Source organism: Hipposideros armiger, unplaced genomic scaffold (assembly GCF_001890085.2).
Source record: "Hipposideros armiger isolate ML-2016 unplaced genomic scaffold, ASM189008v1 scaffold_919, whole genome shotgun sequence".
In the NCBI taxonomy this organism is placed as follows: domain Eukaryota; kingdom Metazoa; phylum Chordata; class Mammalia; order Chiroptera; family Hipposideridae; genus Hipposideros; species Hipposideros armiger.
The window spans coordinates 396044-410130 of NW_017732269.1; the positions used below are offsets into that span (position 1 = coordinate 396044).

Genomic DNA, 14087 nt, shown 5'->3' on the forward strand with positions numbered 1-14087 from the left:
ACAGCAACTTGTCTGTTCCCCTTTCCCCAATTCCCCAGCACTGTTCCCATCCCCCCAATTCCCCAATAAAAATCTTTAAAAAAAAAACAAAAAAAAAAAAACGTCCACACAAACATTTGTACACAAATATTTACACCCATGTTAGTCACAGTAGCCAAAAAGTAGAAAGAACCCAAATATCCACCAACTGATGAATGGATAAATAAAATGTAATATATCTATACAATGGAATATTATTCACCCATAAAAAGGAATAAAGTATGGATATATGTCAATGGAATATTATCCACCCATAAAAAGGAATAAAGTATGGATATATGTATGCTACAACACAGATGAACTTTGAAAACACTATGCTAAGTGAAAAAAGCCAGTCATAAAGGACCACATATTGAATGACTCCATGTACATGCAATGTCTGCAACAGACAAATAGAGACAGGAAGCAGGTTAGTGATTGCTTGGGGCTGGGGGTGATGGGGAGATAAAGGGATGACAGCTAAAGGGTACAGCATTTCTTTTTGAGTTGATGAAAATGTTCTAAAATTGACTATGGTGAATGGTTGCACATATCTGTGAATCTAGGAAAAACCACTGAATTGCACACTTGAAGCAGGTAAATTGTATGGTATGTAAGTTGTACCTCAATAAAGCTGTTAATAAAAAAGGGGAAAACAGGAAAGATCTGAGATGCAAGAATGTTGGATAAAGATACAGGCGAACACATGATAGCGCTAAACAAACCTCTGTATAAAATAATAATGTAAATTGTGATTTTAAAAAAGAGCCAGACAAATAGAATTGCAGACAAGAACTGCATGTATGTTGGGAGACAGAACTGGAATCAAAGTATTAAATATCTCATGTCCTTACACTGCATGTTTGTGTGGCCGGGCTTGAACAGTATGGGGGGTGGTTAAGTTATGGACTGACTTTAGACTTTAAATATGAACGGTCAAAGTGGACAAGTAACCACTAAAATAATATAAACAAGGTGTAACTTCCAAACTAACAGAAAAACATGGAACATAAACACTAACAAGCAGAAGTGAACAGAGGTCAGCAAACTGCAGCTGGGAGCCAGATCTAGCCCGCCACTTACTTGATGGTTTGACCGGACAGCGGTGCTCGTATGTTATCTGTGGCTGCTTCTGAGCAACAATGGCAAAGACGAGGACCTGCCACAGAGACCAGATGGCCTAGAAAGTCTAAAGCAGTTACTATCTGGCCCTTTATAGAAGAAGTGTGCTGACTCCTGCTGCAGAATACTGCACAACAGACAGCAAGCACAAGTCCTCTGAGCGGCAGGGTCCTGAGTCTGAAAATGAAGACAATATCCCTCCTCTTTCATTTTGTCAGAGGTACATTAGATACACTGCCTTCCAGAAAGAACTTTAACAGCCTGTGTTGGAGGAATGTTCTCAAGCTGCTCCCCAGAACAGCCCTCTTCTGATTCCAAGCACAGAACCTAACTCGTTAGGACAGAGAGGGACCCTGGTATTCCAACAGACACCTCAAGCCACGTTACATTCATACACGCCGGTGAACAATGCATGTAATGTGGACAAATTCCCCGAGTGGCATGTGTGTGTGTGAGTGGGTGAGTATGTATGACAGTGAGTATGTGAGTGTGTATGAGAGAGTGTGAGAGTGAGTGTGTAAGAGTGAGTGTGTGTGTGTGTTATCACACGTGTAGGTTCGTGCACCCAGAAGCACAGTCCAGATACAAGCAGTTCCATCACTGCTCAGATACTTCTATAGCCACACCCACTTTCCTTCTACCTTCTCCCCAGCCCATGGCAACAACGCATCCTTGTGATTTCAAGAATGTCCTCTAAATAGAATCAAGTTTGTGACCTTTGGGGATTGGCTTTCATCAGTCAGTGCAGTCCCCTTGGCATTCCCCCAGCGTTGTGTGTGTGTCCAGTTTGTTGCTTTTCATTGCCCAGCAGTGCCGGTTTGTGCCTGTTGTAGTCACCTGCTGACAGACACTTGGGTCGTGTCCAGGCTGAGCTGGCATAACTGTGTAAGGTGCTAGGCACACTCCTGTACAGAGTGTAGGGCAAGCAAAGTCTCCCCTTCTCTGTGACAAGTGCCCAGCAGCACTGCTGCGTGTTTAGTTTGGATGAAGCTGCCACACTGTTTGCCGGAGTGGCTGGTGCCCCCTCTACTCCCCACCAGCATCTCTGCGCCAGTGTTCATGCTCTCCCAACGCACTCATTTTAGCCCTTCAGAGAGCTGTGTAATGACTGCTTGAATCTCTTACAAGATTATGTTTACATATGAGGTTAAAAACTGAAATAAAATTAAAAAGTGCTTATTTAGTAGGAACTTTGAAAACTATAGAACTGTATAAAAAAGGAAGTAAGGTACTATGTTTCCATCCTTGGAAAAAGAAGTGATGCTGTTATTTATTCCTAAATCAATGTACCCAAGTTGCAGACAACAGAGGGCAGATTTGGTCACGTTATTCTGAGGCAGAGGCCCCATTTTGGATCCCTCCCCACGTTGAGGACAGCTCTGCCTTTGGAGGTAACCTCCTCAGTCCTCATCCTCAAAAACCTGATGGCTGCAGAACATGGAGCAGCCAGCCTCGGCCAGAGACACAGTGGGAACCAGACACATCGTCAGCGCCAGGGCAGGTGAACCAAGGGCTCCAGGGCACTGCCCACATGCACGCAGAGAAGGAGGTCACTCCGTTTTGTTCTCGCCTTTTGTTACCTTGCTCCCACTAGAAAAGGATTCTTTAACCATTCTAGCATCTAACAACACCTCTGGCAGCCCAGTGAAGCCGACGGATCCCTCTCAGAAAAACATTTTTAAATGCAGAAAATAAAATACAGAAGGTGATCATATCAGATACCAAGCTTTTTACAACGTGTTACACAGAACTACGTAACAAAACCTCAGGAGTGGCAAATGCAAAGCTTCCATGAAGTGTCTGCCCCAGCCAGTGTGAAATGCTAACATCTGGTTTCGCGTGGTATGGTTGGGGGTCCTGTGACCTTACAGTGGTTGCTGCCATATTCATAATGGAAGGAAACACTAAATTTCAGTCAGAGGTTAGTAAAAGATGTAATTTTTTTTCTATCCAAGTTCATGGAGCCTCTGAATTCCCTGATTTGACAGAACCAGAAAGAATAGAACTGGGCCTCTTTCCTAAGAGATTGTCCCAGGCTGCCCCTTGGCCTGAGATCTGGGGGAAGGAAGCCCCCATCCCCGCTCCAGCCACGGGTGAGGGGGTCTGGGCCCCAGTAAGGGCTGCAGGGAGAGAGATGGTTGGCGCCAGCTGGTTCTAAGGCTGCTGAGAAGGAAGCCCAGAGCAATGAACTCAGGTCCTGGACCCCAGCACGGGGATGTGGAGAGGGCTGGCCCCGGGGTGGCTGGAGCCAAGTGAACAAATCCTCACCTGAATCAGTCCACCTGGGGGAAACTAGCTTTTTTTTTTTTAATCCCCAGTTTTTCTGTTTTAACCATCAGGGGTAGAGGGAAACAACAATTCCCAGTAAAACCCCAACATAGTGTTGTTAAGAGCCTAAGGAGCACACAGTGTGTTTCCAGAAAGGTCCACCCACCTTTGTAAGCGCAAAAGCCACTGTCCCATCATCCTCAGTGGAGAGATCGAGCAGCTTCTGGTAAAACGCTTCATCATAAGGCCCATCTATTTGCAATGTTTTTCTGAAGGAAAAGGCACAGAAAATCAGGATGAGATAGCGGACTGGAAATTGTTTCTTAAACTGCTAACAATTTAACAATCACACGTCTGGTTTTAAAGAACACCTAAGGGATCTTCTTCCTAATGCTACACTTTGTCCTAAAGCATCAAAGCTTTAAAGAAAACTTGCAAGACCAGAACCCGGGAACCAGAGGCTGGACGTGACTTGTTTCTGACAAATAGCATCCAAATGGCGTCAGGGTCAGAGACCCCAGTGAAGGGACAGTGGGGTGAAGGGGGTCCCAGCCCCCCACACGCCACAGGTGTAGACCCCAGCGACCCATCAGGAGGCCCCGGATGCTCAAGAAGGGAGGCGCCCCACACCAGGCCTGGGGAAGAGGCTGTGGCCGTGGAGCAGCACTGCCCCCTGCAGGCTTGGCCCCACTCAGGACGGAACGGCCTGCTGTCAGTCACAGGATGTGCTTTCTTTTCCAGAAACGGGCCAGTGACCATCGATTTGAAGGTACCCTGATCCTCCTTCAGGCAGTACTGAATCCCTGTGTGGGGCCTGACACCTGGGGGCAAGGAAGGGAGGCGGCCAGAGTGGGTCAGCCTCCTGGGAGGCCTGTGCTATTCTCCCCATCTCACCCTCAGGGCTGTTTGGGGCCCCACAGGGGCCCAGGAGGGGCAGGAGCACCATGGCCCAAGGCTCACCTCTGCTCAGGAAACTCCTCCAGGTAGCGCTCAACCCGCCGGTACAGAGGGTAGAGGCCCTCGATGTCCAGCAGGTCCAGCTTCTGCACCTGGAGGGTTTTGTACAGAAGACAGCCCTTCGGTAACCCTGAGCGCTCCATGCTGCTTCTTCCTACCAGAACATGAGGGGAAAACAAGAGGTTTACTATCCAAGACTGCAGAAGGCGGTGGCACAGGCTGCACCCTGGCCCACGGAGTGGAGTAGTGGTGGCTGCTGGCATGTGCCTGGGGCCAAGCCCAAAGGAAAGGGCAGGTGCCCACGTCTTGCTGGGCCTCTGTTCCATCTCAGCACCCTTCAACTCCATCACTCCAGCCAGCTCTAAGCTTGGAGATAACCCTCGGTCTAAATAACACTCATCACAGGCATAAAATTTAAAATGACTGTGTTGACACCCCCAAATCTGCACAACCACGTCTGTGGAGCCACAGCCCACATGGAGAGTTGGGGTGGCCACACAGGGACACTGGTGATCTGTTGTGCTTGGATGGCCGCACGGCAAAAACACCTATAAGCCACACGGGGTAGGGCTGCTGTCCTCCGAGGTCACACAGCCTCCGAGGGCTCTGAGAGATCACAGGGCTCTTAGCACAGACACTGAAGAATCACAGTCCTCCTAGTCAGCCCCAAATCCGTACCTGGCTACAGCTCCACAGACCCAAGTGTGTTGTGGAGCTGTCAGTAGATGACAAAGGGGAGAAGGAGAAGCCCACAAACACTCATGACAAAAACCCAAACCAGCTACCAGACCACCTTGAAGTTCAAACAGCCAGTCACTGGGAGTCTGTGATGAATGAGGCTTCCAGCAGCAGGTGCCCAGGGACATAAGCCCCATAGGCGTGTGTTCACGCCTGTCTGCAAACCGCAGGCCACTGCGGCCACCCCCACCCTGAAAGGCCTGCGCTGTGGGGCTCCAACTCCTGTGCCTCAGTTCTCTGTGTGCAAAAAACAGGCCAAGGAACCTACTCCCAGGATCACCGAGAGGATGAACTAGCATAATGAAGAAAGCCATTAGGAAACTGCAGAGGAGGTACAGGCATGTGGGATGGTGTTTTAGGGGAACCCTACAACCCAAACATGTAATGCAATTTACAAACCCAGACTGAAGATGAAAAAGGGAGTCTCCCTAATGGGGCTGAGAGGCAGGGGCTGTCTTTGGGGAGCCCTGCCAGGGCCCAGGGTACTCCCACAGAAGCCCCATGATGCCAGGCAGGACCCATGCAGGCCTCATCCAGGCTCGGCCTACTCGCCCACCGCCCACCTGGCCTACCTTGGTGACGCAGGCTCCTGCGGAAAGGGCTGGCTTCGCAGACACATGGGCCCCGCGACCCGGGCCCCAGCTTCATGGCACTCGCCCAGCCCTTGTCTGAGCCGCTGAGCAGCACCCGAGTGATGACACGCACCAGCTCCCGTATCACGGCCCTCGTGCAGTGGGGCCCGCTTGCCAGGCCATTAGATGGGAAGAAGAAAGGCTTCAGGTGATGTGCCAGCTCACTCCAGTCCGCCGCAGGGCTCCGGGCGTCCTTGCAGCCATAGATCAGCTCCCCGTTCTTCAGGAGGGAAAAGGGACAGGGAAGTGACACTGCCAACACGGGGTCACCTCTGTCCCCACCCTGGGCAGGCAAAGGGACCTGACACCATATATTTGCCCACTCTGGGGTCCTTGCACATTGTGGCCCAGGGGGAAACCCACCCTCAGGCACCCTGTCATTGACCAAGAGGCAAATCCCACTGGAATGTGGAAAAGAAGACAAGGTCTCAAACACTGAAGACCAGAGTCCTGGCCTGAAATGCAAACCCTCAGACCAGAACATGCAGCATGTTGGCAGCAAACTCAGCCCAAACTCCCAAAGACCCCAGCCCAGTACTCGAGAGGCTGCATGACACCTGTGCTCCTGAAGGACACATGGTGTCAGTCATACTCTGAGAGCAGGGACGCTTCTGGGCCAGTGTGGATGTCTGTAGGCGGCCAGATTTCCAGAGGCCTTCGGTCCTCTGCAATGGGCTGGGCCAGGCTCTCCCCAGGGCCAGTGAGGCCACCAGCATCTCTAGTGTAGAGTTCTTCGTCTTCGAGGCCATCCTGTCTTCTAAGTCCAAGTCCAGCAAAGAAACTCTTTATGGCACCGATGTTCCCAGGGACACCCGTGGACCCAACCCTATGACCTTTACGGGGTCAGGAGGTCCATGGTATCTGTTGGGAAAGCCCCTAAGAGAACCCTGGTCCACCGAACCCAGAGGAGCCGAACCCAGTGGAGTGGCAGACCCTTTGCCTCTAATTTCTTTGTCTGTGAGATGGTGTGGTCAGCAGCTTCTGGGATGGTCCCCAATGACCCCCATCCCTGATACTCACACTCTATAGTCCTCTGCACACTGGAGGTTTGGTCTGTGTGACCGACAGAATATGGGCAAAGCAACAGCACCTCCCTGCACAATTCTGTTTAAAAGATGCCTGGCTTCCATCTTGGAGGCTCTCTTCTCTGATCATGGCCACTGTGTTAAGCAGCCCCACGGAACCCCTAGTGGCCAGGAATGAAGGCCTCCTGCCAAGACTGGGGCGGGGGCGCCTTCTTGGGAGCAGAGACTCTGGCCCCAGTCAAGTCTTCTGACGGGATGCAGCCTCCAAGGGACCCTGAATCAGAATCACCTATGCTGCTCAATTCCTGGCCAAAGGGACTGTGAGATGGTAAGTGACTGTTACACAGCAGTAGATAATATAGATGAGGGCAATCCCTGCTGTGCCCCCAGGCGGCAGGTGGGCGTCAACTCAATCCACCAAGGAGTGTGGCCAGGGTATTCCTCCTTTGGCAAGGTCCTGGGATTCAGCAGCATGGTGCCGCCCCTGAGAAGCACTTGTTGGCACTGTCAGAGCTCTCCAAGTGGTCCAGGACGATGGGGAAACACAGAGGCTACTTTAGGCACAGGGCCAGAGGAATCCTGACCTTGATATGGGTCTTACGGTGGGAGGAGGCTGTGCCACGAAAGGGAAGGCAGGAGCTCCCAGGAGGAAAGCAGGCAGAGAGGCAGTGCTGAACCAAAACTGGGCACCATGGGCGGCAGCCAGCTGATCCCTCCTCCTAGCCCACGCGCGGCTGAGTGACCCTGGAAGCAGGAGGCCCCTTCCCCAGTGTCTGCAATCCGAACAGGTGGGACTTTTACATGTACAAATACAGTTGCTTAAGGACCTCATGTGACATTTGGCAGAGAGCCATCATCCAAGTTTGACCAGTGTTGGGGTGGACAGAGCTACAGCTGTGGAGTATGAACAATGGTGGCACCAACCGTGACCCAGGAAATCTCTCCACCCTTGAACTTCATGACAGAAGGCGTGGGCTTCAGAGTCAGAGCGTGCTTGTCAGAGGTGATGGCACTTGGGGCAATGTCCTCATTGCTCCTGGTATTATCTTAGAAAGCCATTCTGCATCCCTTCTCTTAATCCATCTCTTGTGAAACTATTAGCTCGATCTCCGGATTTTCTTTCACACTGACTTCAACAGAAGCAGCAGACAGTTGGGTTCTCAGGCCCAGGGCCCAAGCCCTGCCCGGCAGTCTGTCCAGGGGCCGAGCCAGACCCACCACTCAGCTTAACTATGGGCTGACAGACCAGCCCAGGCGGGGGCAGCAGTAAAGGGTCCACGTGGGACAAAATGCAAACCTTACCATGGGTTCCAATTAAATCCCAGATGAAAGGAAATTTATCCTTAGAATTTAAACATAAAATTGTTGAAGTCTTTATAAGAATTAAAAATATAAACTGATTTTGAAATATGCCTTCCTTTTCTAGATTTGGGAAGGTGGAGGCAGATGGGGTAAAGTCCATTCACTCTGATCAGATTTCTGAGCCAGATGAGGGGAAGCGAGTCAAGACTAGACCCCCCTCCACCCGCACACCCGAACCCCCTTAGGGGCAGCCAGTGTGTAGAACGGCGCCATCCACAGAGCTGGATGCAGAGGGCACAGGGCACAGGATCCAACAGCCCTGCTTCTCTACTCAGATCTCAGGCCTGCAAGCCTGAGCCTGCCGCAAACTCTCACATATGTATCACACTTAATTAGGACAGAAGCGGAACGGGGGACAGAGTCAGTGGCAAGGAGAAAAGGAGATGACAAGGGGAACCCCAAGGGACCCATTTCCAACAAAGGCCATACCTAGCTCTCCTCCAGGTCTGGGCCAGCCCTGCCCCCCTTCTTTCCTCACCCCTTCTGATGACCCCACTCCTGCTAGCACCAGGCCAGGGCACCAGTGCGGGTGGCAATGAGGAAGCTAAAGATGCCTGTGCCAGATGGTGAATGTTCCATGTGCAGAACTCTTTCCTTACATGGCCAGGACACAGGATGATCAGAGCTGCCAGACTGTGAGAATTCACTGACTGAAAAGGAGGTATGCAAATTACAAGTTCCCCAAGTTAACCAGGAGCGAATACACAGGTGTAGCCACCTGCCAGGTTGTGCCATGCAGCTCCTGCTCCCACCTCAACCACACAGGCCTCAGGGACACACCGGATGACTGAGACGCAGCCTGACCACATCAGTGCCATCCTCACCCAAGAACCAGAGTCAGGTTCTGTGCATCAGGGGAGCCTGAGGCCACCCAGTGGTCAAGGAGTCGATATCACATACCCGAGGGATCATAGCATGTTGTACCAGTGGAATGGGCCTTGGAAAAAGGACTCAGAGGACCATGCCAAACCAGACCCAGTCCAGATGCCCTCGTCTACAAGGTCACAGGGACCCGTCAGGCACCAGAGGGCCACTTCACCTGGCTCAGTCCAAGACCCGCTGGTTCCACCCCATAGAACAGAAGTCACACTTACCTTAAATATCTTTAAGTTGTTCTGTGCCTCCTGCAACAAGCTTTTCAGGGCAAAGTACATTCTCTGTTTATTTCTAAAAGGGGAAAGGTTTACTGATGGGATTACAAGCAGTCTTTGCATTCACCTGCTGTAGCTTAGGGGACATGCCCGGGAGTGGCTGCTCCAGGTATCTGAGTTTTGTGGGTTAAGAAGCCACATTCTCCCCAGCTCTCCTCGCAGAGGAACCCAATCCTTGCTCCTAATCCCCATCCTGCTCTGGGCCCCTTCCCCGTGGCAACATCTCCCTAGCTACTGGCTCCCACAAGTAACCTATAGGAACCTACAGAGGCAACCCTGATCCCAGGCAAGAGCCTGAGCCCTGCCCAGGGCCCTGGTTATATGCAGGCCAGAAGCCCCCACCTCTCAGAATGCCTGCCTGACCCCACCTCACAGAACACCCTTCCCACACCAACCCCTCATCATAAGAACTTCACCCCACAGAAAGCCCCACCCACGGTCCCCCCTCACAGATACTCCCCATGGCTCCCCCTCACGGAATGCCCTCCACGGTCCCCCCTCACGGAACACCCCCCATGATCCCCCCTCACAGAATGTCCCCCATGGTCCCCCTTCATGGAACATCCCCGATGATCCCCCCCTCACAGAATGTCCCCACCTCCAGGGAAGGCAGCACTAGGGACAAAGTAGATGTGTTCTCTTACCCTGAGTAGAGATCGAGGGGACAGTATTTACTTATCTGCTTCCACTTCCCAGTTGCCACCTGTTAAGAAACCACCACGTGTGTCAATGACTGGATTGGGGGCAGCACTGGGCTAACTCTAACACAGAACAGACTAAGATGACGAAGTTCTCAGCAGATGCTACCTCCAGTTGCACATCTCGAGCTGGGGTAGAGGGCTGACTCCAAACCAGGAAACCTTGGCCCTCCTCGGAAAGCCTCATGTGGCTGCCAACCCAGCCCTACATGTGAGCATGGAAGCAGCAGAAGTACCTTTTTAAATTATATGGCTAAACTTTGGTCATCAGATAAACAAATCTTTCAAATTATAATATCCAAGAAGGGGAGGGTGTGGCTAACAAGTAATTTCATGTTGTTGGCGAGAAAAAAAATTGACACGATCTTTTGAAAGGCAACTTGCGGGTTTCCATCAAAATTTAAAATGTGTGGGCCGGACGAGTGGCACGTTGGTTGAGAACTGGCTTGGGATGCCAGAGGGCCCCAGTTCGGATCCCACATTTGAGGGCCAGTGACACTGCCCTCTACAGCTAAAATGCTGAACAACAGCTCAACCTGGAGCTGGGCTGCCGTGAGACACTGGCGGCGGCATAGGCTGTAGCTCCTGCTGCAGTGGGTTGCCATGGGCTACCATGTGTAGCCAGCAGCCAGCGTGAGCAGCCAGCAGCTGCTGAGTGGCCGTCCAGAAGCCAGCGACTGATCTGCCTTGTCCGGGAAGAGCGCAATGATGGTGCCAACTTGGGCTAGTGAAGCAACATCCTCCACAACTAGACTGAAGAATAAAACGACAGCAACTTGTCTGTTCCCCTTCCCCCAATTCCCCAGCACTGTTCCCAACCCCCCAAATCCCCAATAAAAATCTTTAAATAAAAAAATTTAAAAATTTAAAATGTGGGTGTCCCCTGACCTGGCAAATCCGCAAGGAATCACAAGGTCAAGGACGTTCACTGCTGCCTGACAGCAAGACCTAGAGACAGCTAAGTAAATCACAGCACCTCTGCTTTCATGGGCAAGGATCAGCAGGCCACATGAATGAAGGAATGAATAAATGATATGCAGCCACTAACAGAAAGAGGCAGAGCAGCTAAAAATCATCAAGATTTAGTCAAGAAAAAAAGCAACTGGCAGAATGAAGCATATGACGTCATTTTGTTAAAAAAAAAAGGTTCTGTGCATCTATACATGCATATATAAAAAGCCTTAAAGGATACACAACAAACAATCCCCAAGGATTCTTTAAGTGAAAAAAGCAATTATCAGAACAATTATTGTGGACCTTTCCCATGTTTGCTTTAGAAATGTGTTTACATGTACATGCGAGCACACATCAGAATACGTGTGGAGACAGGCAACACCTCATTTCCACTTGAACAACATGTATTTTTGTTGGCACGGAAAGAAGTGTGGAAGGATGTAAACTGACAACATAAGTGACCTCTGGGAAGGCAGGTGACCTCATTTATACAATTCCATATTTTCTCAGTTAAATGAGAAGGTATTGCTTCAGAGTAAAAAATAGTCTTTAAAAATCCATCATATATGTTGAAAACGAATGGTGACCATGAAAACCATCTCCTAAAGGGAATGGCTCATATATTTGCTTTTCCCTAAGAGCCTAGCAAGTTATAACACCACAAAGAAGAGACAGGGTACATCAGCAAAAATGGTAGAGTAAGGACTTCTGGAAATTCTCTCCTCTGTGTGGGTAATGAGAAACTGTGAGAATCAAAATTTTCAGAACTCTGAAAATTAACCAGAGGCTTGCAACAATCTGGGGAACATTTATTCAAGAAAAACAGCCAAGTTTAAATAAGAACAGTGAATTCTGTGGAACTTTTAATGCCCTATTCCCACCCCCGCTCTCTCTAGTTCCAACAGCCCCAGTCATGGTGAAAACATAAGCCTGGCAGCCCTCCAAAGGGGGCTAAACAGGTTGGGAGCGTCTCCAAAGCCACATTCCCAGAGAATGGTCATTATTTGACCAGTCTCTTGGTTTCCTGTCTTCATTGACCTATTTCAGAGCTTACCAGGTACAATCAGGGCATTTCCTCCCGGGGGCATTTATGAAAAATATTAACTTCAAAACTGCCTGAGATAGTGGATAACAGTTGTGGCAAACAATAGGCTAAACCTAAAGCTGAAAAGAAGAAGGTGAGGAGTGAGAAGCACACAAGGCTCTGAAAACTCCAGCACACCTTGAGCATGGAGGTCACGCATAGGCTCCAGAGAGCCCCGAAGGCCCCACCTCTGCTCTTCTGTGGCTGTGGAAGTGCAGGCTAAGGCAGAGCTGCACTGTCCTGCTGAGGGTCGATGGCAGCCTCAGCAGGCACATGAGGCCCTGGCAAAGCCTGACAGGCTTACTGGTTTCGGGCATTTAAGAAAATCTGTCAAACCATTAGCTGCCCACTAAGCTAACCGAGCAGAGACTTCAGAGGCCACACACAACAAAAAAAGATTTCTCAAAGTTAGCACAGAAAGGTCACTAAAAAAACAATAACAATTACAACAAGCAGCAATAACAAATCCTATAGAGGTTGTAGAACCTGATTTCCAAAATGGCTACATTATATTACTCAAAATGCCTGTTTTCAGTAAATCATTACAAGACATGCAAAGCAACAATAAAGTATAATCCATATACAGGAAAAAAAGCAAACAACAGGCTGTCCCTGAAGAAGCTCAGACACTGAACTTATTATACAAAAACTGTAAACCAGCTACTGTAAATATGCTTAGAGCTAAAGGAAAACAAGGACAAAGATCTAAAGGAAACAAGGGGAACAATGTCTTAATAAACAGAGACTATCAATAGAGACAGAATTTATAAAAGAGAACCAAATAGAAATTCTGCAGTTGAAAAGTACAATAACTAAAATGAAAAAGTCACTAGAGGGGCTTAACAACAGATCTTAGTAGGCAGAAGAAACAATCAGTGAATTTTAAGATAAAATCCAAGAGATGCACACCTAAACAGATCATAAAAAACTGTCCAAAGACCAATAACAAGAGACTGAACTGGTAATCAAAAATCTTCCAACAAAGGGAAACTTAGGATGAGAGGGATTCACTAGTGAATTATTTCAAATATTTAAAGAATCAACACTAATACTCAAACTCTTCCAGAAAAATTGAAAAGTGGAGAGAAACACTTCCTAATTCACTCTACGAAGCCAGTTATCACCCAGGTACCAAAACAAGACAAAAACATTACTAGAAAAGAAAAAAAAAAAAATGATGACAACCCATGTCCCCTATGAAAACATCCTTTATAAAAACTAACAAATGACATTCAGCAACATGTGAAAGGGATTCTACACCTATAAACAAGTAGGATTTATCCTAGAAATACAAGCGTGGTTCAACATGAAAATCAATCAATGTAATACACCATGTTAATAGAAAAAGGAAAACACCTCATGATCATTTCAATAGATATAGGGCAAGTATTTGACAAAATCCAACATCCTTCCATGATTTAAAAAAAAAAAAAAGACTCAAAAAGGACATTTATAACAAACTCATAGCGAACATTACACTCTATGGTAAAAACCTGAAAGCTTTCCCCCTAAAATAAGGATGTCCACTCTTGCTACTTCTATACAACATTGTACTGCAAGTTCAAACCAGAGAAATTAGACAAGAAAAACAAATAAAGAGCATCCAGACTGGAAAGAAAGAACTAGAACTATCTCTATCTGCAAGTGATCTGATCATGTATACAGAAAATCCTAAGAAACCACAAAAATAAATAAAAATAAACAAGATCATCAAGGGTGACAAGATAAAAGCTCAATATACAGCACACAGTAGGCACCCATTCTGTGTGGTATTTTTCTTCAGATGTTCCAGGGTCCAATCTTTAGTTCCGAGGTTCTCCAGAGGCAGTGGAGCCTGTGAGGGTCTCCTGATCCCTGGATTCCAGTTATGCAGGGTGTTCTGGAATTCAGTAGCTTTATCCTGATTCTCCACTACCTTCCTGATGACAGTAAAGGCTGTAGCTCCCTGGTGGGTCAGTTCTCTGGTGTTCTGATTCCTAGAAGACAACCTATGGCTCACTTTTCCGGTTTTCCAATGAGTCTACAAACACTCATTTTTCTGTACTTTTCTGCTTAGAATACCTAGAGTTGTTTCTGTG

The 14087-nt window shown here is 48.6% G+C and overlaps 1 protein-coding gene across 3 annotated transcripts in view; it reads right to left on the bottom strand.

Annotated features, from left to right (window-relative positions):
• Positions 1–14087, bottom strand: part of LOC109375243 (inositol-pentakisphosphate 2-kinase) — a 112253-nt gene that overhangs the window by 10589 nt on the left and 87577 nt on the right. For all 3 annotated transcript variants that reach the window (XM_019630520.1, XM_019630519.1, XM_019630522.1), the window contains 5 exons: positions 9918–9976; positions 9217–9289; positions 5676–5955; positions 4369–4519; positions 3575–3677 (listed from right to left, as the gene is read on the bottom strand). In XM_019630520.1, the coding sequence (XP_019486065.1) occupies positions 3575–3677; positions 4369–4519; positions 5676–5955; positions 9217–9289; positions 9918–9976 (666 nt within the window). The remainder of the gene's footprint in view (positions 1–3574; positions 3678–4368; positions 4520–5675; positions 5956–9216; positions 9290–9917; positions 9977–14087) is intronic.